Genomic DNA, 26,227 nt, shown 5'->3' on the forward strand with positions numbered 1-26,227 from the left:
CCACACTTCAGTGAACTTAGCCGACAACCTGAACAAGCGTGGGAGCAAGTTCCTCCCAGAGCCTACAGAGAAGAGCCCACACGACTAACATTTTGATTTCCGCTTTGTGAGACTCTAAGCCAAGAACCCATTAGAGCCCACTGGACTTCAGACCTACAGACCTGGGAGAGAATGAGTTGTTTTAAGCTGTTAAATTTGTGGTAATTTGTTAGTAATAGAAAACTAATACACTGAGTATTTTGCAGTAATGGACTAACGAACATAAACTTCTGGCACACAAGTGCCATGTGTTTCTTAATGACTCCACAGTGATAGGGGCTAAATATATGCGCAATAAACATTTGTAGGTTGTTTGGTCAGCTGGTGAATGAGTGCATGAGTAAATAAATGAACGAAGATCTTTGGTCATTCAAATCATCCAACAAATGTTTACAGAATACCCAACATGTATCAGGAAACATTCCTATTACATATTGGCGTGGGGTTCGATCCCAGGACCCTGAGATCATGACCTGAACCCAAGGCAGATGCTTAACCCACTGAGTCACCCAGGCGTCCCATATATTCTAGTTTCAGACAAGAATTCAAAGTTCCAGACACTAGAGTTTCTCATATTGGAGGAACAGAAGGTCACTGAAGCACCATGAATGAAAGTTCATGGAGAGAGAGGACCATAAGGTCAGCAAGGAGGCTTTCCAGGCAGGACTGTGAGGGTCACACATAGAGGGTGGTGAGTCTGATGGGGGGACAGCGGAGGGTTAAGTGGGGAAATGCTATGGTATAATGTACGCTTTTCTCTTATAAATCAGGAAGGATCCCAATGTTCAAGCAAAGTCCTTTAAATATCACAAAGTAACTGTCAGGAAAACTGATGACTACAGAGATGACAATACAATAATCTCCAACATGTAGGTGTGCTGTATCAAATTTAGAGCTGAAATTCTTTTTTTTTTTTTTTAAGATTTTATTTATTTATTCAACAGAGATAGAGACAGCCAGCGAGAGAGGGAACACAAGCAGGGGGAGTGGGAGAGGAAGAAGCAGGCTCATAGTGGAAGAGCCTGATGTGGGGCTCGATCCCACAACGCCAGGATCACGCCCTGAGCCGAAGGCAGACGCTTAACCGCTGTGCCACCCAGGCGCCCCTAGAGCTGAAATTCTTATTATACTCTCAGTTCAATGTATACAGCCACATAAAGAAAACAAAGACAGTGTAATGTGACTCACCCTTGTCTACATCCCAAGTTATATATGTAAACTATTCATTTTCCTGGTGGACATCATTTGTCAATATCATTATGCAACATATATACATTTATATATATATATATATATATATATTTTTTTTTTCCTCCCCAAGATTCATCTATTCACTTGAGAGACAGTGAGAGAGCAAGTGCGAGTGGGGAGTGGGGGAAGGTGAGGAGGAGCAGTGGGAGAGGGACAAGCCAACTCCATGCTGAATGGAGAGCCCAACATGGGGCTGATCCCATGAGCCTGAGATCATGACCTGAACCAAAACCAAGAGTTGGATGCTTAACTGACTGAGCCACCCAAGCACCCTGCCACTTATATATATCTTTTTTTTTTTTTTAATTAATAATGATTTTTTATTATATTATGTTAGTCACCATATAGTACATCCCCGGTTTTCGATGTAAGGCTCGATGATTCATTAGTTGTGTATAACACCCAGTGCACCATGCAATATGTGCCCTCCTTACTACCCATCACTGGTCTATCCCATTCCCCCACCCCACCCCCTCTGTAGCCCTCAGTTTGTTTCTCGTAGTCCACAGTCTCTCATGTTTCATTCCCCCTTCTGATTACCCCCCCGTTCTTTATCCCTTTCTTCCCCTACTGATCATTCTAGTTCTTATGTTCCATAGATGAGAGAAATCATATGATAGTTGTCTTTCTCTGCTTGACTTATTTCACTAAGCATTATCTCCTCCAGTGCCGTCCATGTTGTAGCAAATGTTGAGAACTCATTCTTTCTGATGGCTGAGTAATATTCCATTGTATATATGGACCACAACTTCTTAATCCAGTCATCTGTTGCAGGGCATCTCGGCTCCTTCCACGATTTAGCTATTGTGGACATTGCTGCTATGAACATTGGGGTGCATATGGCCCTTCTCTTCACTACGTCTGTATCTTTGGGGTAAACACCCAGTAGTGCAATGGCTGGATCATAGGGAAGCTCAATTTTTAACTTTTTAAGGGACCTCCACACGGTTTTCCAGAGTGGCTGTACCAACTTGCATTCCCACCAACAATGTAGGAGGGATCCCCTTTCTCCACATCCTCTCCAACAATTGTTGTTTCTTGCCTTGTCTATTTTTGCCATTCTAACTGGCGTAAGGTGGTATCTCAGTGTGGTTTTGATTTGAATTTCCTTGATGGCTAATGATTTTGAACATTTTTTCATGTGTCTGTTAGCCATTTGTATGTCTTCATTGGAAAAGTGTCTGTTCATATCTTCTGCCCATTTTTTGATTTGTTTATTTGTTTCTCGTGTATTGAGTTTGAGAAGTTCTTTGTAGATCTTGGATACCAGTCCTTTATCTGTAGTGTCATTTGCAAATATATTCTCCCATTCCGTGGGCTGCCCCTTAGTTTTTCTGACTGTTTCCTTGGATGTGCAGAAACTTTTAATCTTGATGAAGTCCCATAAATTCATTTTATCTTTTGTTTCTCTTGCCTTTGGGGATGTGTCATGAAAAAGGTTGCTTTGGCTGATGTCGTAGAGGTTGCTGCCTATGTTCTCCTCTAGAATTTTGATGGATTCCTGTCTCACATCGAGGTCTTTCATCCATTTGGAGTTTATTTTTGGGTATGGTGTGAGATAGTGGTCAAGTTTCATTCTTTTGCATGTAGCTGTCCAATTTTCCCAGCACCATTTATTGAAGAGACTGTCTTTTTCCCACCGGATGTTTTTTCCTGCTTTATCAAATATTAGTTGCCCAAAGAGCTGAGGGTCCATTTCTGGGCCCTCTATTCTGTTCCATTGGTCTATGTGTCTGTTTTTGTGCCAGTACCATGCTGTCTTTGTGATCACAGCTTTGTAGTACAGCTCGAAATCCGGCATTGTGATGCCCCCAGCTTTGTTTTTCCTTTTCAACAGTTCCTTGGAGATTCGGGGTCTTTTCTGGTTCCATACAAATTTAAGGACTATTTGTTCCAGTTCTTTGAAAAACGTTCTCGGTATTTTGATCGGGATAGCATTGAAAGTGTAGATTGCTCTGGGTAGCATGGACATTTTAACTATGTTAATTCTTCCGATCCATGAGCATGGAATATCTTTCCATCTTTTTATGTCTTCCTCAATGTCTTTTAAGAGTGATTTATAGTTTCTAGAATAAAGGTCCTTTACGTCTCTGGTTAAGTTAATTCCAAGGTAACGTATGGTTTTTGGTGCTATTGTAAATGGGATGGATTCCCTGATTTCTCTTTCTTCGTTCTCGTTATTCGTGTACAGAAATGCAACTGATTTCTGAGCATTGATTTTGTATCCCGCCACGTTACTGAATTGCTCTATAACTTCTAATAGTTTGGGAGTGGCTTCTTTTGGGTTTTCCATATAGAGTATCATGTCGTCTGCGAAGAGAGACATTTTGACTTCTTCTTTGCCGATTTGAATACCTTTGATCCCTTTTTGTTGTCTGATTGCTGTTGCAAGGACTTCTAGTACTATGTTGAATAATAGTGGCGAGAGTGGGCATCCTTGTCGTGTTCCTGATCTTAGGGGAAAGGCTTCCAGCTTTTCCCCATTGAGAATAATATTTGCAGTAGGCTTTTCATAGATGGCTTTTATGAGATTGAGAAATGTACCTTCTATTCCTACACTCTGAAGGGTTTTAATCAGGAAAGGATGCTGTATTTTGTCAAATGCTTTTTCAGCATCGATTGAGAGGATCATATGGTTCTTGAGTCTTTTCTTGTTGATATGATGTATCACGCTGATTGATTTGCGAATATTGAACCAAGCTTGCATCCCAGGTATGAATCCCACTTGATCGTGGTGGATAATCCTTTTAATGAACTGTTGGATTCTATTAGCAAGTATCTTGTTGAGGATTTTGGCGTCCATATTCATTAGGGAAATCGGTCTGTAATTCTCCTTTTTGAGGGGGTCTTTGCCTGGTTTGGGGATCAAGGTAATATTGGCCTCATAGAATGAGTTTGGTAGCTTTCCTTCTGTTTCTATTTTTTGAAATAGCTTTAGGAGAATAGGTATTATTTCTTCTTTGAATGTGACCCAGTCAATAATTTTGGGCTCTGGAAACCCCGCAACCTCTCTTCATCAGAATGACAAGAAGGAGAAGCCCCCCCGAGCAAAGAAAAGACAGTGAGTCAGTGGCCTCTGCCACAGAAGTAACGGATATAGATGTAACCAAATTATGAGAAATGGAATTCAGAGTAACAATGGTCAAGATAATGAGTAGACTTGAAAAAAGTATTCAGGAAAATATTACTGAGAATATACAATCCCTAAGGGCGGAAATGAGAGCGAATTTGACAGAAATTAAAAATTCTATGAGCCAAATGCAGGCAAAACTAGAGGCTCTGACGGCCAGAGTCACGGAAGCGGAGGAAAGGGTTAGTGAATTGGAGGATGGGTTAATAGAGGAAAAAATAAAAATAGAAGATGGTCTTAAAAAAATCCACGCCCACGAATGTTGGCTACGGGAGATTACTGACTCAACGAAACGATCCAATGTTAGAATCATCGGCATCCCCGAGGGGGTGGAGAAAAACAGAGGTCTAGAAGAGATATTTGAACAAATTGTAGCTGAAAACTTCCCTAATCTAGCAAGGGAAACAAACATTCGTGTCCAAGAGGCAGAGAGGACCCCTCCCAAGCTCAACCATGACAGACCTACACCACGTCACGTCATAGTACAATTCGCAAATATGAGATCCAAGGAAACAGTATTGAAAGCGGCCAGGGCAAAGAAATTTCTCACGTACCAAGGCAAAGGCATCAGAATTACATCAGACCTGTCTACACAGACCTGGAATGAGAGAAAGGGTTGGGGGAGCATTTTTAAAGCTCTTTCAGAGAAAAACATGCAGCCAAGGATCCTTTATCCAGCAAGGCTGTCATTCAGAATTGATGGAGAAATAAAGACATTTCAGAATCGACAGTCACTAGCCAATTTCATAACCACGAAACCAGCCCTACAGGAGGTATTACGGGGGGTTCTATAAAAGTAAAAAGGCCCCAAGAGTGATACAAAACAGAAAGTCACAGCCAATACAAACAAAGACTTTACTGACAACATGGCAGAATTAAAAGCATATCTCTCAGTACTCAGCGTTAACATTAATGGTTTAAATTCTGGTTTCAAACGCCACAGGGTTGCAGATTGGATAAAAAGAAATGACCCATCCATTTGCTGTCTACAAGAGACTCATTTCGAACCCAAAGATGCATTCAGACTGAGAGTAAGGGGATGGAGTACCATCTTTCACGCAAATGGACCTCAAAAGAAAGCTGGGGTAGCAATTCTCATATCAGATAAATTGGATTTTAAACTACAGACTATAGTTAGAGATGCAGAAGGGCACTATATTATTCTTAAAGGAAGTATTCAACAAGTGGATATGACAATTATAAATATATATGCCCCCAACAGGGGAGCAGCAAGATACACAAGCCAACTCTTAACCAGAATAAAGAGACATATAGATAAAAATACATTAATAGTAGGGGACCTCAACACTCCACTCTCAGAAATAGACAGAACACCCTGGCAAAAACTAAGCAAAGAATCAAAGGCTTTGAATGCCATACTCGACGAGTTGGACCTCTTAGATATATATAGAACACTACATCCCAGAACCAAAGAATACTCATTCTATTCTAATGCCCATGGAACATTTTCAAGAATAGACCATGTTCTGGGACACAAAACAGGTCTCAGCCGATACCAAAAGATTGAAATTATCCCCTGCATATTCTCAGACCACAACGCTCTGAAATTGGAACTCAACCACAAGGAAAAATTTGGAAGAAACTCAAACACTTGGAGACTAAGAACCATCCTGCTCAGGAATGACTCGATAAACCAGGAAATCAAAAATCGAATTAAACAATTTATGGAGACCAACGAGAATGAAAACACAACGGTCCAAAACCTATGGGATACTGCAAAGGCAGTCCTAAGGGGGAAATACATAGCCATCCAAGCCTCACTCAAAAGAATAGAAAAATCTAAAATGCAGTTTTTATATTCTCACCTCAAGAAGCTGGAACAGCAACAGAGGGACAGGCCTAATCCACGCACAAGGAAGCAGTTGACCAAAATTAAAGCTGAAATCAATCAAGCAGAAACCAGAAGTACAGTAGAGCAGATCAACAGGACTAGAAGCTGGTTCTTGGAGAGAATCAATAAAATTGACAGACCACTGGCAAGACTTATCCAAAAGAAAAGAGAAAGGACCCAGATTATTAAAATTATGAATGAAAAAGGAGAGGTCACGACGAACACCATTGAAATTGGAAGGATTATTAGAAATTTTTATCAACAGCTATATGCCAATAAACTAAGCAATCTGGAAGAGATGGAATCCTTCCTGGAAACCTATAAACTACCAAGATTGAAAAAGGAAGAAATTGATTTCTTAAACAGGCCAATTAATTATGAAGAAATTGAGTCAGTGATAAACAACCTTCCAAATAACAAAACTCCAGGCCCAGACGGTTTTCCTGGGGAATTCTACCACTTATATATATCTTTTAAAACACTTGGATGTCCTATTAATAAAATCTGAGCTTTGATTATTTTTAAGCATGCAGTGTATAGGTAAGCAGTTCTCTACTTAACCTACCAACTGCTTAAACATAGTGGGCAAAGACCTGACATTCCAGGAAAATTTTACAGATTGATAATATATAGGGAAGTATTTCCTTCAAAAAAAAAAATGAGCAGATAGGCCTCTGTAAACTTTAAGTAAAATTATCTGGAGAAAATACCAAGATTCAGAAACCATGGAAGATTAGTATTAAATATATAGCATGTGAAATACATTAGAATTATACCATACTTCTTTCATGAGCTAAAAATAAAGAGGATATAGCACAGAGGGACCTTAAATTACATTTACAAAAGGTAGAATGATAAAGTGGGACACTGGAATGAGGAAGGTATTCTTGGCCTAGGTCAAAAAAACACTTTGAAACCACTAATAGTTACTGAAAACTTTCTTTAAATTAGGCAAAAAAGTTAACAAGAATTGTTAGGGTGTCTAGCACTGCATACATTGCAATGGTGTCTACATTTCTTTAAGTCTCTGGATGGTCATGATTCTCTGAAATTTACAAGGTAAAGAGAGGTGAGAATGGAAGGAAGGACGAAGGGAGAGAGGTTGAAAGAGAGAGAGAAAGAAAAACAGATTAAGGGGAAGGTTCCACGTAGATGGATCGGAACTTGTGTACAAGTATTTTTCTTTTCTGTCGTCACAATATCTGGGTTTCCAGCTGGCATTTAGTATTTTGGAGCAAGTGCTACGGATGAATGTTTGTGTCCCCAAGAATTCAAATGCTGAAGTCCTAGTCCTCAGTGTGGTGGTATTTGGAGGTGAAGCCTTTGAAAGTAATTAGATCTAAGGTCTTGAGGGTGGAGCCCCATGATGGGATTAGTGCCCTTTTAAGAAGATGAAGAGACCAGAGCTCATTCTCTTCCTCACCTGAGGATACAGAAAGAAGGCAGCAGTCTGAAAAACAGGAACAGAGAGCCCTTACCAAAAATCTGACCATGCCGGCACCCTGATCTGGAATTCCCAGCCTCCAGAACTGTGAGAAATAAATATTTATTGTTTAAGCCACTCAATCTATGGTATCCTGTTATAGCAGCCAAAATAGGTTGAGATAGCCAGGACTACTCAACACTTAAGAACTGCCCTGCCCAAATGACACTAGTGTCCCCATTGTCCCCATTGAGAAATTCTGCATCTCAAAGTAAGGGTACTTGAGTAAACTGGACTTCAGTGAACATTCCGTATTCAGGAGCTAAACACTTGAGGTGGGATGGAAGACAGTGATTAAAATAAGAAAATCCAGTTAACCTTCTGTTTCTATGACTGGTGTAATGTACGTAGGCTATTATCTAGGCCTGTGCCTGTATGTTATTTGACATCTTCGTTGAATTATGTATTTCTCACTTACTAGGCAGGTAAAAATATTTTGTAAAACTTTTGCAGAATTTGTTTCTCAATTATTTAATAATAATAAAATCAAAATTCCATGTTCAAAGAGTGAAATTAACAGAATATTATAATATTCCTAAATGTTCTCCTTCCAGAAATAAAAAAAAATATTCTACCTACTTGAGAGAATTATTCATGTGTTTCAACACAACTTCCGAATTGGCCATTACCAAAATAAAAATTCATTTTTATGGGGCAAAGACATTACAAGTAGTAGATTCACAATGCACCATATAACATAAAATAGAACTTCACACCTTCAAGACTGGGACTACTTTAGGTTTGGGCAGAGAACTAATACCAGAGAGCAAGGAAATAAATTTCATGGTCCCATCCCCATCCTCCAATAAACAAACAATGGAAGAATAACAGAGAAATGGTTAACTAGAGTCTAACCGTAGTCACTCTACCATCCTTGGAGAGAAGCACATTTACAAAGAAAAGATAACTGTTCACCTTCAAAGCACAATACTTTGATATTTTCCACACAATCATTCTTTCTTAAAAGGGGATCACTGTCAAAGGAATCTTTCCAGCCGTGAGTCCTTACCTTGTAGCCTGTAGTAGGTAGAGGCTATCGTACATAAATTATATCGATGTAAAGAAGAGACTGTCCTCCTAGAGACCCCATTGTGGGTGGTAGAATTCTTTGCTCAGTTTTTTTTCTGAATTTCAGCTTTTCAGAGCATTGAGTATTAGAGGAACAGAATATATATATATATATATATGGGCAATACGGTGTCACAGGAATGGAAAATAGGCCAAGTTACCGATTAGAGTAAGGTTTGTTTAAAATAAAAAAGGTACCGTGATAATATGATAATATCCTTCCCCTTATGGTCTGCTTATACACACCTGTTTGGAATAAGCATTTCTAAACATAATTAAAACTTATGTTACCTTACTTAAAACTGTATTCCCTTATAGCTTGAATTCCCATCTTTTTCTCTTTCTCTTGATTCACATTACTCTTCATAGGTCATCTATAGACACAGAAACAATACATGCCTTTCCTGACCTTGTAAGGGTACTGTGAGTACTTCTCTATCATTACATTGTTTCCTTTTTTGTGCTTTTTTTGGATACTGCTGTCATTAACTAGACAATATTTCCCACCCTTTCTTGAGATTATCCAATTCTCCTGTTCCAAAGTCAATGAATCTATGAATCTCATGCTGTAATCAACAGAAACCTGCCAGAATAGCTATAAATGAATCTGTAAAGACTATCACCCGAGGTCGTCAAACACGAATCAGATGTCATGTCCATAACACTAAAATGGGCTTTTGTAATAGTGAAAACACTCACCTCAATCCTGAGAAGAAAGATAATTTAGATGTTCTTTTTTAAAATCCTCTTTGCCTTGAGGTGCCTGGGTGGCCCAGGTAAGTGTCCCAGTTAAGTCCCAGGTTCTGGGATCGAGAGCCCCACGTCCTCCAGCTCCCTGCTCTGCCGGAAGCCTGCTTCTCCTTCTGCCACTCCCCCTGCTTGTGCTCTTTGTCAAATAAATAAATAAAATCTTAAAAAAAAAAAATCCTCTTTGTCTTGTTAATTCTTCCAGGCAGGGACTGTCTCATATTTACCTTTCTATAGCTCTCCTGGGGACCTCCAATGAGTGCTGTACGCAGTGAATACAATCACCCTGCTCTAAAGGCTTTGGCTGGTCTCTTAAAATGTTTGTTATTTTTGCTGTTGTTCTATTCATCATTAGTTCTCAGCTAGATGAGAGGGAAACAGGAAAGGTCGAAACACAGGTCATCGGAGGAGCTGTGAGACTGGATGGAAGAAAGCGGAATAATATCTCACAGAGCAAGTGCGCAGAGGCGAGAAGAGAGCTAAGTTAACGCAAGTGAGAGAGTTTTGTGAGAACTTCTTATTAAACCTCTAAACTGCTCTTCTGCATGCTCCCTGCTCTAGATTATTTTTCATTATCTCCACGTCTTCACATACGTAACATTCATTAATATCGACCAGGAAAATTCAAGGGGAATTCTGAGCTTAGTTGGTTAGCACATTTCATTCATATAATCACAACCCATGTCCCTTCAGATGTTTTTCAACTCTTGACTTGACTTTGCCATATCTTCCTAACTGGCCTCACTGCTTTTGGACTTCATGCTGCCATCAGGTCTCCTTTTACTGTGAAGAAGTTTCCCCAGAGCCCACAGGCAGACTGCCCATCAGAGCTCATTGAGAGGTTAGGGGGAAGATGGTTTAAAAGTGTCAAATAATATAAAGTTGATAATGTGTGTATTACCCATTAAACCTATAAATGTTATCAAGCATAGTACTTGGTATTAAATATAGACAATCATTTATTTCAATGCTGCTGTACTTGTTTTGATTTCATTGACTTCTAGAACCATGCAATGCACATTAGTAAAGACTGAACATTTTAGATGACCATGAATAGCAACAGGAACTTTGAGAATTTATTTTTGTTTTCAAATAAATTCCTGTACCATTTATTAAGTTATTGTCTCTCAACTGTAAATCACCCTTCTATAATCCACTTTGTGAAGCTGACACGAATTAGAAGCCACTTTTCCTTCTTCTGCTGGCTTCCTGTTTGGCTCTGCCATTAGACGGCACTAGAGAGAGAGGGGAAGGCTGGGAGAGCGTGAACGGACTTCTTGCTCAGTCCTATTTGCTTTCTGTGCCTACCTTTCTGCTTGTTATTCCCATGCACCCTAAAGACACGTTTTCACCCTGCAGTGCAGATCATTCTGGTAGTAGCTGCTGATTGCAGATTTTCCAATGCTCGCAGAACCAACCAGGTTCCTCTCTGGCAACACCAGCACTAGCTGGCTAGACTACCAATCTCATCAATGAGCTCAACGGTTTGAGTGCCAGCTTTGGGGGCAATTCCTTTAGGTCAGAGACTAGATACCAGCACAGCCAAGCAGTGAGCCTTCATCACACCTCCTTTTAAATGTCTACGTTTTAATCATCTCCCACTCTTTGTTTTGTTCGCCCCAGTCTGAGGGGAGGTTGCTTCCTGCGATGCTACCTCCGTGGTACCTAAGCTTAGTATTACACTTTTGCCTTTCCAGTTCTTCAACATCTAGTCATCAATTCTTTATCAATTGACTCTTTAATATGGTAAATCTCTTCTTTTTTAGGGGAAGCTACAGGTTTTAAAAATTTTTTACCAAAAGAAGCCTGTACTATTTCATCTTTTCCTGCATCCTTATAATCACGTCCACATCCTGTTTTACTTCAATCTTGAGATGCCATATTGGTGTCCATAACTTTCAAGGTTTGGATGCTTTTGTTTGCAACTCTTCACCCCCATTATCACAATCTTTTAAAAAATTCTAACCCAAAATCTATGTGCTACGGTAGTAGACATATTTAAGTTCTTCAACCATTTCCTTCTATTTTATTAAATTCAATATATACTCTATATGTACAAGTTTCTCCAGGCTCTCAAGTCATGACTTTGAAATTAAGACATACCTAAGAGAACTATGACTAGCAAAAGATGGAAAGTGGCATCAGGAGCGGAGAAAAAAGGGAGATAGCGATTTTTTTTTGGAAACAGAGGAACAGTAGGATATCGGGGGGACAAGAAAAGAACAGGAGGTGGTGGCAACAGTAAGAGATGTCAGAGGTGATGGAATATTCCCTGGCTATGTTTTTTAAGTAAATGGAAAAGGAGGGCTTTAAGGTTTGGCATTGTGCTTTATGACAGATAAGGACATGATGAACCTTCCAGAATGTCCAGATTGACCTATACCATCTAATTTGGGACTACCTGGAATTCATTTCAGGAAGATAGAATACTCAAGAAGGCTTAATGATCTGCCGTCAAAGACTAACTGGATGAATTCAAACTTAAGGAGGGAAACATCTTTCAAATTCACTTAAAAGCTTTCAAAAATTCTATTTAAAGCTAAAAAGCAGAAGGAGCAAGATTATAGTCAGACAAATACTGTGAAATATTTGGGGCAAGAATTAGGGTGAAGTGGGGAGGAAGGGAAGGATTGCCAGATTTGTTACCTAAGGGGTATAATTATCCCCATAACATATTTCCCAAGAACTTTTCAATCTTTAAGCTTTCTCCTTCTGTGCTTTCAAAACCCAGCCTAGATATAGTCTCCTGAGTGTGTTATCCAGAGGAAATGTGAGATGTATCACTGATTACTTTGAGTTCCCAACTGTCCTATTTTTAAAGCTATCTATAGCTATGTAGTTGACAATAAAATATTTCATAAATGTCAACCACTTCCCACAAGTTTTAAATTGCTTGCTTTCTACCTGTGGAACACTTAAGGAAATGACTTTAATTTTTTTTTTCCCCTCTAAGTTAATCCATAGTTGTAGCAATCAGAGAAGATTTGGTTTTTATAAAACTTCTTTCAAAGAGTGACTTTAATGTGGTAATTTATTTTTTTGCTCTTACTTATTTCTCTTTATTTTTCATTTTTTTGTTATTTGTTTTAAGTTTTTTTTTTAATTCCAGTTAGTTAACATACAGTGTAATATTAGTTTCAGGTATACAATACAGTGATTCAACACTTCCATACATCACCTGGTTCACCTGGTGCTCATCACAGCAAAGGTACTCTTAATCCCTTTCACCTGTTTCCCCCATCCCCGTCCATCCACCCTCCCCAGTAACCAACAGTTTGTTCTCTATAGTTAAGAGTCTGTTTCTCGGTCTGCCTCTCTCTTTTTTTTCCCCCTTTGGTCGGTAACCTACTTATTAAACTGAAACTTTCTGAGTAGGTAGAATAACAATTTTCTTTTTGTTTTAAATTGAGTAGACTACTCAATCCATCTTTGCAAATCTGGAATAGAGTTGAAGTCTAGTCCCTCTTTTCTATGTGGGGTACCCTATCTGGGGCATCCCTGTTGGGGGCCCTTTTATTCCTTAATTGGTGTAACTCCAATAGGTGGAAGAGTCTGATGCGGAAAGCATTCATTTCTCATTCACTGAATGAGGACAGAGCTCTCCCAGTCAGCAACCTGAGGTATCACTAAATTGAAGCATGCCCACTGTGATAAGCCAAAAGAATCAAGAGCTGACCTAAATGGATGGAGGCAACCAGAAAGAACATATTGAAGAAGGTGCATTTTGAATGCCAGGAAAAGAATTAAATGATAGTAAGTTAGCAGAAAAGAATCTCATGAACGGGAGCAAGTTATGAAGAAAGCTTTGTTCATATGAAATGAGTAGAAAAATGATAACAAGGATGTTTCACTAAACGTATCAGTATCTAGAAAGACAAAACGGTTAATAGTGACTTCCTATTTTGATAAATTTTCAGTTACTTATTTGGTAACTGAGCAGTGACTACCGTCAGTTGTTTCTGATTTTAGTACTTAGCTGGGGAGCAGACATCTGTGTATAGATTTACAACATCTAATACACCTTTACATGAATGTACTGAGTCCAAAGTTGTTTATCCTTTTCCCTTCATCTTATTTAGTCTTTCCCACAACTCTGTTAGATTGAATATTATGCGTATTTTCCATGAGGAAACTGAGGCTCAAAGATAACTTAGTGACTCGGGCCAAGCTCACATATCTAGAAACTGAACCCTGCTCTGTCTGACTCCCAAAGTAATCTTAACTGTTACACTAGCTGCCTGCTGATTTGGGTAAAGTGATGGTGGGCCACTGCCAGCACGTTTACTTAACTAGATAATCTATTGCATGTGGTAATGAAGAATGAAGTTTTTAAATGCGTACTTAAGAAAGGCATAAAATGGCCATTATTGAACTCAGAAGTGACAAGATGAAAATAGGGACTGCAAAAGAAAATTCTAGACTTATATCTTTAAGCCAGGGACTGGAAGCAACTAGAAGTGGTATTGTTTTGTTTGTTTGGTTTCGTTTAATAAAGCACATCAGGAGCAGTCACGGCATGGCAGGGAGCAGGACTAGGTTCATGGGCAGTAGAAGGAAGACCCAACTAAAGTTGGGAAGGTGGATATGAGGGGAGAAGAGTTAAAAATCATTCCCAGGGGCACCTGGGTGGCGCGGTCGTTAAGCGTCTGCCTTCAGCTCAGGGCATGATCCTGGCGTTATTGGATCGAGCCCCACATCAGGCTCCTCTGCTATGAGCCTGCTTCTTCCTCTCCCACTCCCCCTGCTGTGTTCCCTCTCTCGCTGGCTGTCTCTATCTCTGTTAAATAAATAAATAAAATCTTTAAAAAAAAAAAAATCATTCCCAAATTGGCAAGCTTAGGAAACCAGGGATGGTAACTATACTGTTTGATGAAAAATCTGGAACGGAGTGGTTATTTAAGGTATAATAAGAGTATGAATTTGAAATTCAATATTCATATAATCAGGGGTTGCACTATATATTTAGAGTAAAATTTCAGGGCAGCCTCTCCAGCTTTTCTCCACCCCCAATTCAAATTTTTTATACCCCACCATAGCAAAAAGACCAAAACACTTTTATAGGAAGGAATAATTTGGAAAGACTGGGCTATAAAGCCAACTGAACTTGGTGTTGATAGCGCAATCATGGATTTGATTAGACCATAGATCTACTCTCTCTAGCAGTCCTATGCAGATTGTGGAGACTGTTTTTTTCCTTTTCATCGGTGATAGATAAGCTAGTTAGATGTTAGAGTCCCTCCTTTCCTTCCTTCTTCTCTCCCTCTCTCCCTTCTCTCTTCCCTCCTTCCTGTTTTAGTTGGGGGTAAAATTCACAGGACATGTGCTTTTGTCACTATGGCTGGTTTCTCAAGATACTGAATGATGATTTTAGTTATATAATTGACTGTAAACAATGGAATATATCTTAATTCTGGGTATATTTTATACATTTGTCTCTTTAACCCTGATAAACATTTCCCCTTGGGCTTCATTCCTGTTTGTTCAGAGAATAATTTGTTCCGACTTCATATTCAATAAATGAATCACCAACGTGTTCCAGCAGATATTAGACACCATTGAATATATGGGAAGGTTTTCACCAGCAGAGTTTGTTTCATCTAGGCAAATTTTTCCTTATTAATTCAATCCAACAAGCTTCTCAAAATTATATTTTTGTGTAAATGTGAGTGCATGTTTCCACCATTAACTTACAAAACTTTATTCTCCTTAAAAGCATTAACTTATATTTCTTCCTTAAAAAAAATTGTCAGAATTTTTCACTTGAATTCCCTTATTTCTTGTCTTGAAAGAAAAATCAATAACCTCTATGCTCCCAGATCTATATTTATCACGTTCCACCTTCCTCCACTTCCCTGCCAAACAACAAAAACAATAAACAAACTCAAGAAATGGAAAGAGAGAAGGACCATAAGCCCCAAAGTCTGATTTGATTTCATAATAATGGGAAATTACTTGAACAGATGTATGGCATTATATAGGAGAACTGCATCTTTCAGAGTGGGAGCAATCAAGAGAAAATATAAATGTATTCAACATACTGTCTCCAGAGTATTTCATACTATTTTGCTGTAAATGTTACGGCTGGTCACAGACATGCACTTGTTAAGGGACGATGCTGTACAAGGAAAAGGTTACCAAGAGTTATGCTATTGCTGTCAATTCACACTTACGGCAACTGCCTCCAGGATTTGTTTAACAGCATCTGCAGCGTCTCGCTCACTGTAATATCCCTTCTCCACAATCCTAAAAAAAACCAGGAAATGCTTCTCAGACACATGCATTCAGGGCAGTGGATGTTAAGAGAAGTTAACTGAATTAATGTAAACGTGCCAGAATTAATGCTGGGGGAAATACTTCTACAAACTGATACTCTAGAAACCTTGGGTTTCTTTAGGAAAATGAAACACATTTATTTTGCCTGGGCTTGAACTGGCCATCCTGAGGACAAAAAAATTCTTTTTAAACCCTGTACTGGGAATCGTGTTAAACATATACCAAGCAGGCAACATACCATGAACCATCCCATGTAATTGTCACACAGTGTCAATAATTATTAAGTCATGGTCAGTGTTGTTTTATCTATCCACTCAATTATTTCCCATCCTCTTTTTTATTTTAAAGCAAATATCAGGCATCACATAATTTCATTCATAAATAAGGAGTTTGTCTCTAAAAATATAAAGGACCTTTCAAAATTCGTAACTACAATGCCATTATTATGCCTATAAATTACAATTCCTTAATATTTTCAAATACACAGTGTTTCAAATTTCCAATTGTCTTGGACATGTTGAAATTTGTTTGTTTGAATCTGCATCCAAATAAGGTGCACACAATTTGACTGGTATTTGTGTCTCTTATCCTCCTTTTACCTGTAGCTCCCTGCTCCTTACCCCTCCCCTCTCCTCTCTCTCCATCTGGCTTTCTGTTCCAAATAAATGACTTGCTCTTTTTGCATGGAGTAGATGAGGAAACTTTCTTTTCCTTTAAGGAATCTTTCTTTTATTTTTTTATTTTTTTTTTAAAGATTTTATTTATTTATTTGACAGAGATAGCCAGCGAGAGAGGGAACACAAGCAGGGGGAGTGGGAGAGGAAGAAGCAGGCTCATAGTGGAGGAGCCTGATGTGGGGCTCGATCCCACAACGCCGGGATCACGCCCTGAGCCGAAGGCAGGCGCTTAACCGCTGTGCCACCCAGGCGCCCCAGGAATCTTTCTTTTAACTTAAGTCTTTTCCATTTTAATTTCAGTAATGTTTTCCTCAGTTAGAATGCTTTGTTTTCTTCCACGGCTTTGGTTTTTCTTTTTGAGGGGTGTGCAATTAGACACATCATGAGTTTTTCTACTTTTGATTTCTATTGTTCTTTCTTCTATAATTTTCTTAATTTTAGTATTAAGTAATATTAACTTTAATATTCTGTAGATCATGTTATACTTTCATCTGTTTGTGGGCATATCCTCCTGACATGCTGATTTTCTGTGCTCTTATAATCATTTTGTATTGCAGTTGATGGAGACACCTGTCTGTTGCTGCTTATTTTTAAGCAAAGTTGGTTTTCTTAACCTTTTTGATAGAGTGATAGGTCAGACTATCTTTTCTAGTTTCATGGCCCCTGACTGATTGTTTTCATGAAGCATTCAAAATTATGACCTCAAACTTTCTAAGATCTCTTTTCTATCTGGAACTTCATTCCCTTGCCTCTACGCATCTCTGCTCTGGTTACTGGAGTCTCTTCTCAGCAGTTTCTCCTCATGTACACAAGGGGGCTTCAGATATTAGTTTCAGGAGTTCACAGGGTCTTGACTGCATTTGTCTCTTCAGACCTTACTGTGGGTGCAGCCCTTGTGCTTCCCAGAAATTTGGAAGGCAAAAAGCCCTCACAATTTCAGCTGTTCTTGTATTGGCCCATTCTGCTTCTCAGTGATTTGGAGGCTTTGGAGATTTGAGTGTTCTCCTATTCTCGGGTTCATCAATGACCTCTTGCTTCCTCTAACATAGATGCCAATACCATGGGGCTCTTGCAATCATCATTAGTTTGTCCTCATTTACTTGTTTTCTAGGCTCCATGGGGAAGCCTTGTCACCTGGTTTTGTTATAGATATTGTCTGTGAGATTCTGACAAATATCTTGTATAGGGATATTTGGGACAACTGGAAAACCACACTGTTGCTGTTTCTATCTTCCCAAAGTTTCAAGAGAAAACACATTTTTGACAGCACTGAAGATTACCAACTTGCATAAAATGTTTTCAGCTGACAAAAAGTTTATGGTGAAGACATGTCTGAAAAAGGTCAATTTAAAACATATAAGAAACAAAACTTAAACATTTTTTTATAGTTTTGCATTGAAATTTTTTAGACTGTTAATATTTTAAGTAGCATATTTATTTCTCAGAAAGTTATCTTCCTTTCTTCTTTTTTTTAATGTTGTGGTAAGAAGTAAGTTCTTGAGGCAGCTGGAATTAAAAATCTATAAAAGCTGGAATTAAAAATCTATAAAATCTTTCCAAAATAGAGGATGGATGATGCAGAAAAGCAGAAAAAAACAGAAATAAATTAAATAATATATAAGAAGATACCTTTATGACCATAATTATCAAGATTCAAAAAATTATATTGATGCAAAAATTTCAATTATTTTTTCTATTCAATTATTCAGAACATTGTCAAGAAACACAAACCCATCATCTTTTCAAAGGATGAAAGATGGAATATCTTTCCTCACCTTTTTACTCATTGGATACCTGTTCTGTACACATTTCAAATAAAATGTGAAAGTGGGTAACAATATTCAGGGAATCATTATTATTCAGTTCTTGAAAATCAATTTTCAGATAATATTTCCTTTCAAGATCACAAATTCTTCCAATTCACGAATAAGTTACATAGACTACTTACTAAACATTTAATTGAAATAATTACTTGTACTATACTTTCTGAACATATTAAAATTAAGCATGAGAGAAGAGGAAAAGAAGGACTACTGTGTCAGGGTAAGTTGAGAACTTTGGCTACTATTACACAATCCTCTGCATTTTGTTCTAAATGTGGATTTTGTGATATGTCCATCAACCAATTCAAATGTAATCGGTGTCTCCTCTGTGTGTGGCACCTGCACTCTCAGCAGCTTGGCTGTCTCCAGTCCTGTTAACAGAGGGAGTTGTTACAAAGATGGTGGAAAGGAATGGCCAATAGTTAACTTTCTTTCCACCTCCCTTTCTTCCCAGAAGAGGATAAAATCAGTTACCTCCTGCCCTGCAAAAAACAGTGTGGATTTTCCCCATGGCCACTTACCAAGGCTAGAGCTTTATTGCAACCGTTTTGTGGTACCCCCCTAGGGGGTGCTCCTCATGGCTTAGTCTAGGCAAGCACTACTCCTTGGGGTTGTATAGAGCCAACTTGCACAACCACGTGCAGCCTCCCTGATGAGAAATCCTCCTTGTCTATCAAATACAGGAGTTCTTATGAACATCATTACCTCTTAGAGAGGCAATGCTTCACACACTAGAAATTCCTCCCTATATTTTGATTTATTATGACTTCTCAAGCTTTGGCCCAAATATGATGTTTATACATTTTCATTTGGGAATAATTTAGAGTTCAATGCTTGTGTTCAGAATATGACCTTGTGTGTGAATATCTAGGGACTGGCTGGATAAAGGACTGAATTTTGGGGGGACCTGTTTTCAGGTGTGAGAGAGGGAAGAGTAGTGGGTATAAGAATAGTTCATGGAAATCTCATTAATTTTCCACAGTATAAGTTAAATTAGTAAGATATTTCAGCTTGTTAATATAAAGGATGCATTCTAACAGATATGTCCATTCATTCATTTATTTAATAAATATTATGGAATGACTGTTATGTGCTGGGCATTTAGAAGTGAACCAGACATGGCCTCTGCACTCATGGGGTTTCTCTTGGTATAAGCAGACAGACAACAATCGACACACTGTGCTAAATGCTGTGGCAGAGGTATTAGAAAATGACCCGAGAGCTCAGAGAGAGGACCAGTGATCTATTCTGGAGGCTGTGCAGGGTGGGAAAAGGATTCCGGAAGTAGCTATATCTCAGCTCAGACCTCAAGGGTGTACAGAAGTTTTCTAGTTGCAGAAAGGGTGGGGGCTGAGAGTGAGGTAGGTGTGGAGGAGCAGTGACTGGAGAGGAAGAAGACTGTTCTAAGAAAAAGGACCAACACTGTAGTGAGAATTAGAGAGTGCAGAGGGCATAGTGATAGTCAACCAATATTTCTGTCTAACATGAGCCAGGTATTTGCTGAATCTGTAAAGAATAAGATTTGGGTCCTGCCCCAGATGAGACTGCGGGTAGTACAGAAATTATTAACAAAACATCACCACGGATGTACTACATGTTATACTGAGGTTTGTACAGCCAAAGGATTTACAAATTCTCTTGTCAAGAAGGTCTCTAGAGCAGATATGTGGGACAGGAGCATAGAATGCAGGTGCCTTCCCCACCCCATCCCCAGGAGCTACACTTGCCACAGCTTAGCCCTACTATTAGGACTTAACCGTGCCTCTTCCAGGCTCCTTCTGCTCCAAGGGATTTTGTTCCCAGTTGATTTGTTCATCAGAGTGTTACAGAGTTAGGTTTCTGCAACTCAAAACATTCAACTTTGAGTATTTTATCAGTTGCGCTACCAACCAGGACATTCATGGGTGACTAGAAAGATCAGTAACAGTGAACTTCTCAAGTTGCAAAGGCAGGTTTATAATCTACGGCTAAGACTGCAAGTGAAGACATCAGTGACCAAGCAAAGGAAAATGAAGTCTTGCAATCCTTTTCATTTAGGCATGACTACAGTAGGTGTGTTTGGCCAAGGCCTTCTGCAGGTTATTGTGGGAAAATTCTTAGCCTTCTCACTAGATTGTTTCACCCACAGGGCCTACCTCCAAGCCTTGCTCATAGTGGGCAGTCAATAAATATTTGTAGAATCAATACTAACTGCCAAGTGAATGGGTGACAGAGGAATTTCAGACCATGGACATGTGAGCAACTTCTTTGCCTGTGTTCCTTCTCATGGGAAACAATGCCCCGGACAGGGAAGTGACGCTCACTACAAGAACCTGGCTATCAATCCAGAGGGAGAGCAGCCATACAGAAGCTCCCAAAGCAAATGCACCAAGTAGAGAGGGTGTTGCTGGTCTTAGGAATACATTCAGTTAGTACCTAGATATTATTGTAATAACATGGTCTTTTTAGAAACTTATTTTGAAAAAAATCAAAGTGATTCAAATTCAGCAAAATACAGCAAGCATTTCTTTCACGAGGCAACACGTAACGATTTCTACATAAAATTTAATTGGAATTTAAAAAAAAAACAAGTTGCCACGTATATATAGCCAAGGGTTTATAGCTTGACATAAAATATACTAATGCCTTCAATTTGTTGGAGCAATGAAATATTCAATCATTGTAAGGGTTTTAGAGCTGTAGAAAAAGGACACTTTTGGTTGATAGTTTGGTTTTTATATTTAAACATACTTATTGCTCTATTTCCCCTTAGATTTAGCAAACTAATCTTCCTTTTCATGCTCTATAAAATAATAAGAAAGCAGTTAAGATGTTACCAGCATCTTAAGATTGTTTTCAAAGGTCCAGGGCCATGAAGTTTGCTGCTGTGCGGCACAATTTCTCATCGTTCCTCTGTGAACTGGGCTAGAAGACTCGGGGGTAAAAACAAAATCTCTCCTAGGACTTTAATCACAACAGGACCCAAAAACCTACCCTGAGCTCTCGTTTGCATAGGTTCCTCAGTCACTAACAGGCCTAGCTGACATCTGCAGATCTGGGAAGGAAGTACAACGGGGATAGGTTCCCAGGCTGTGATTCTGGCTTGCACAGGCCTTCTTCGTCCTGGACGGTGCCTTTACTGCCACCGTTGGCCGGCCGTGTGGGAGTGCGTGCCCCTCCTCCCCACAGTTGGAACTGGTTTCCTTCTCAACATTTTAAAATTGCAGGGCAAAGCAGCACAGGCAATGCCTATTTCTCTCCACGGATCTGCCAGAAAATAAGACTTTTGTGCATTTGTTGCTGTCACCTTAATTGCTGCAAATTGAATTGAGCACATCTCCAGCTTGGCAGTTAGCACCGGCGATGCAGCTGAAGAGCTCTAATCTGATCATACCCTGAGGCCCTCAGACTTCCTGGCACGGAGATTAGAAGCCCTACTTCTCCCCCCACCAGTGATAGCTTTTTCTCAAATGGAGGTGCTATTAGATGACTATAGGTTTTTGCAAGAAAGATACTGGTCTGATGACAATGTGTACTGAAGGATCAAACGACATAGGTTAAAAGCCCCAAACAGGAGTTTCAGGAACCAAGTCTTAAGGGCTGCCAGTACATCAATCCTCAGTCACATACATTAAAGTGAATTCTGCTGTACCTTGTGTAAATCTATCAGTCCTTTATAAGCCTCATTCACTGCCTTTTCACATTTCATTGATGGCATCTTAGCCTATATTGATGCTTTTTCTAAGAGCTCTCCTGAAGAGTGTTAAATTCATATGCTTAAAAAATAGTTTCAAAGACACTAGTGACACTGTTAAATTTGAAAGCCAGGGAGAGAGTGAGGGAGTTGTGCATGCTGGTCGGGGAGGTGACAGTGCAGGAGAAAGGGGAGGTCAAATCAAACTACAGACCTGGGAATGGGCCTAAGGGAGCCCTGGCCCAATTCTCTTATACTGTAAATGAAAAGCCTGACTCAAAGATGTAATACACATTGTCCAAGAGCACAGTGTTTATTCAGTCATTCATTTGACAAATATCTAGCAATTGCTTGCTTTCTGTCTAGAACAGCTTCTAAAACAGAGACTAAGGAACTCATTTCTAGTCCTGCCAAAGTGCTCTGCTTTTGGATATCCCTTTACCCTTCCCTCTATCCGTTACTCGCTAATTTCTGATTTCTCACTTAAAATTCAGCTAAAATATTCTATTCCTCCCTGAAGCCATTTCTGCCTTAGAAGACCCCCTGATTTTGCGCCAAAAGGACTGTGTTTATATCCCAATTATACCATGTATCATCCCCACATGAAGACTTATGCCAAATCTGTGGCCAACCTCTAGCAAATATGAAGTATCTTATGATATGTCTTTTGTGTACAGATTCTTATTTTTATTTCCTTTTTAGTTCCTTGACCTCATTTATTTATTTATTTTTTATCTTGTGATATTGTGGTTGCTTCTGTAAGCCCTAACACATTTTGGGGAGATGATGGTAGTATTGAAAGATAGTATTAGGGTCCACATAGCATTTTTACTCTCCCTCTTCAAGACTAGGAGCCCACTGAAGGTAAAGGCAATGTGCTCTGGTTGGCGTAGTGGTGAGAAGGGAATAAAGGTGGGTGATGAAGCCAGAACACTAGGCTGAGGCCAGATTACCTTGTTTCGTGTGCTATGCTTAAAAGAACTGACTTTTAGGGAGTAGGTTTTTGGGCTGATCTGATCAAATCAGTGCTTTAAACATAGAGGGATGGAAGACAGTGAAATTAATGCCAGTTAGGAGTCTGTGGCAATGGGAAAGACAATGTGAAGGTTCAAAAGGGCACAGGCAGTGGGAAAGGGGAGAGAGAATGGATCTGAAAGCTGCTCAGAGAAAGAGTTCTGGGGAGGGGGCTGGGCAGAGTGAGAGGAAGGGGGAGAATTCAATGCTGACCAGCTCAGATGTTAAGTCAACTCAGAGGTAGGAGGAGGAAGCAAGATTGAGAGTGGAGGGAAAACCAAAGATACAGATGTAGTGAAGAGAAGGGCCATATGAGCCCCAATGTTCATAGCAGCACTGTCCACAATAGCTAAATTGTGGAAGGAGCCAAGATGCCCTTCAACAGATGACTGGACTAAGAAGATGTGGTCCATATATACAATGGAATATTACTCAGCCATCAGAAAGAACGATTACCCAACATTTGCAGCAACATGGACGGGACTGGAGGAGATTATGCTAAGTGAAATAAGTCAAGCAGAGAAAGACAATTACCATATGGTTTCACTCATTAATGGAACATAAGAAATAGCAGGAAGATCAGTGGGAGAAGGAACAGAAGAATGAACGGGGGGGGGGGGCGTAAACAGAAGGGGGATGAACCATGAGAGACTATGGACTCTGGGAAACAAACTGAGGGCTTCAGAGGGGAAGGGGGTGGGGGAATGGGATAGGCTGGTGATGGGTATTAAGGAGGGCACATATTGCATGGAGCACTGGGTGTTATACGCATATAATGAATTATGGAACACTACATCAAAAACTAAGGATGTACTGTATGGTGACGAACATAACATAATAAAAAATTATTATAAAAAAAAGAGAGTGGAGGGAAGAATGCTGAGTTCATTTGAGGACATACTGATCTAGAGGTGCCTATGGCATGTGCAGGTGAAAATGTCTAGCAGATTGTTGAAAATACAGTTTTCATCTCTGCTGAGACAACAGTCAACAATGTGGTTGATACCACAGGAGAGTGTCCAATTTACCTACAGAGAACGTAGGAAGAACTTTAGGAAAAGGTGGACATTTAAAGGATGTAAAAAAGAAAAGGAACTCAGGAAAAAGATTAAGAAGGAGAAAACCAGGGGCATGTGGGTGGCTCAGTCAGTTAAGTACCTGCCTTCTGCTCAGATCATGATCCCAGGGTTCTGGGATGGAGCCCTACTCCCTGCTCAGTGGGGAGTCTACTTCTCCCTCTGTCTCCCCCTCCCTTGTGCTCATGCTCGCTCTCTCTCAAAAAAATTAATAAAGTCTTTAAAAAAAGGGAGAAAACTGAAAAGGTAGAATAAAATCCAAGGGAAAAAGAGACAATGTCAAAGACTACATGAAAGATATGGAGAGGTTTAGCCAACAGTGTAAAATACCACAGACCAGACTCTGCAAAAACATACAACCTCCAGCCTCAGTAGATGCTTTGCGTTCCTCAAAAATCCTTATTTTTGCCCTAGTCTGTTCTCACATTCCCATTTACAAACTTCACCACTTCTTCCCACAAGCGCCTAGTCCATTGTCCCCCAGCCATTGTTAGGAGGTAAATTTCTCTTTTCCAACAATATTGTTAAAATAGAGACTAATAAGTCTGAACTACTTAAACCTCTTTCACTCTCCCCTCCCCCAGCACACTCCCATTCCCAGCCCTAAGCAACCATAGCTTTGCTTTCTGTCTCTATAGATTTGACCCTTCCTGAAATTCATATAAATGGAAACATACAATATGTAGTCTTTCCTGTTTGTTTGTTTGTTTTTACTTAGCATAATGTTCTTGAGGTTCATCCATATCAAAGGAACATTCCTTTTCATGGGTGAATGGAATCGTACATTTTGTTTCTTCATCTGCCAGTTTATGTACAGTTAAGTTATTTTCTCTCCTGGAACACAAGCGCTCCACGTGTAGGCATCCACCCAAGCCTGCTGTGCTGCCCCTGTGGAATTTGCAGAGTGAAGGGAAATAACACAAACTAGCTGATGTCCATGATGCTTGCTGTGCCATGAGCAGTCAAATCCTTCGTCTCTGACCCAGGAGTCTCATACCTTTTTCCAACACCCACGAAAGTGTAACAGGCTAATTTACTAGTTTGTAAGTAGAGCAGAATTATATCCCAGCCCCAAGAGTAAGTCCTCTTTGTTCTTCTTTTGCAACATTGTTGTGACTACTCTAGGTCCTTTGAGCCTTCTGTCTCTTGAATCTTTCTGCTTCTGAAGAAGAGAGAACTTTTTCTATTTTAAACAAACCCTTTTATCTGACTCCAAATCTTATTCCCTCTGTCTTCCCTGGGATATTGTTCCAAATATAAGTCCCTCTCACACAGATTTTCCTACCTCTCCAGCTTGTGGGCTCCTTCCTGCCAGCAAATTAATGTGTTCCCAGTGTGCCAGCTTAAAATACTTAATAAGCCTCCAATTATCCTGTGTCTCCTACTACTATCTCACTTTTATCCTTTCCTTTATAGCCCAGCTTCTAGAAAGACTAGAAATTTAGTCCAAATCAAAGTATATGTTTTCTTTACATACAGCCAGATAAAACTGCATAAATGAGAAGATGTATTTAAATTTTCAATGGTTGAAAAACAATTATATACATATTAATATTTAAGTTAAGCCAACACTCAAGTAAGACAAAGTGTTACATTACTAATTTGAAGTTTTATTTTAAGTATTAAGAGTGTTTGCATTTGCTCACATAGCAGCAGCATGACATGGTAGAATAATCATATGCTTTGGAGTCTGACATACTTGAGTCCAATCTCATTTAATTATTGTCGTAGACCAAATATAAGCTGAGTGACCTAAAAGTAGTTAATGGACCTCTCTGGTCCTGGTTATCTGGTCTATAAAATGTATATATCAAGACCTACCTTGTACATGTGTTACTGTGAGGATTAAATGAGATCATGGTTAGTAAAATGCCCCGCCACTGCCAGGACCCCAGCAGGCACTCAAAAATGGCCCTCGTTATAGTGACTAATTATCCTTTTTAGACAACCAGATTTTATAGATCTTCACTTTAAACAAGTACATCAATGACCAATTTTTGACACAACAGTCTATAAATTCAGATGTACTCTGCATTTGGTTAATCTCAATACTAACCATGGCACAACTCTACGGAGACTGGGCAAGAAAAAACCCTAAGTTCTGTTTCTGGATTTTTTTCA

At 39.4% G+C, this 26,227-nt stretch overlaps 1 protein-coding gene across 1 annotated transcript in view; it reads right to left on the reverse strand.

Moving 5' to 3' along the window:
• Window positions 1-26,227, reverse strand: part of CAMK4 (calcium/calmodulin dependent protein kinase IV) — a 224,943-nt gene that overhangs the window by 68,668 nt on the left and 130,048 nt on the right. Inside the window, exon 5 of the mRNA XM_045777285.2 lies at window positions 15,741-15,813. Coding sequence (XP_045633241.2) covers window positions 15,741-15,813 — 73 coding nt within the window. The remainder of the gene's footprint in view (window positions 1-15,740; window positions 15,814-26,227) is intronic.

This window comes from Ursus americanus, chromosome 5 (genome assembly GCF_024610735.1).
Source record: "Ursus americanus isolate L20-20 chromosome 5, mUrsAme1.1.p, whole genome shotgun sequence".
In the NCBI taxonomy this organism is placed as follows: domain Eukaryota; kingdom Metazoa; phylum Chordata; class Mammalia; order Carnivora; family Ursidae; genus Ursus; species Ursus americanus.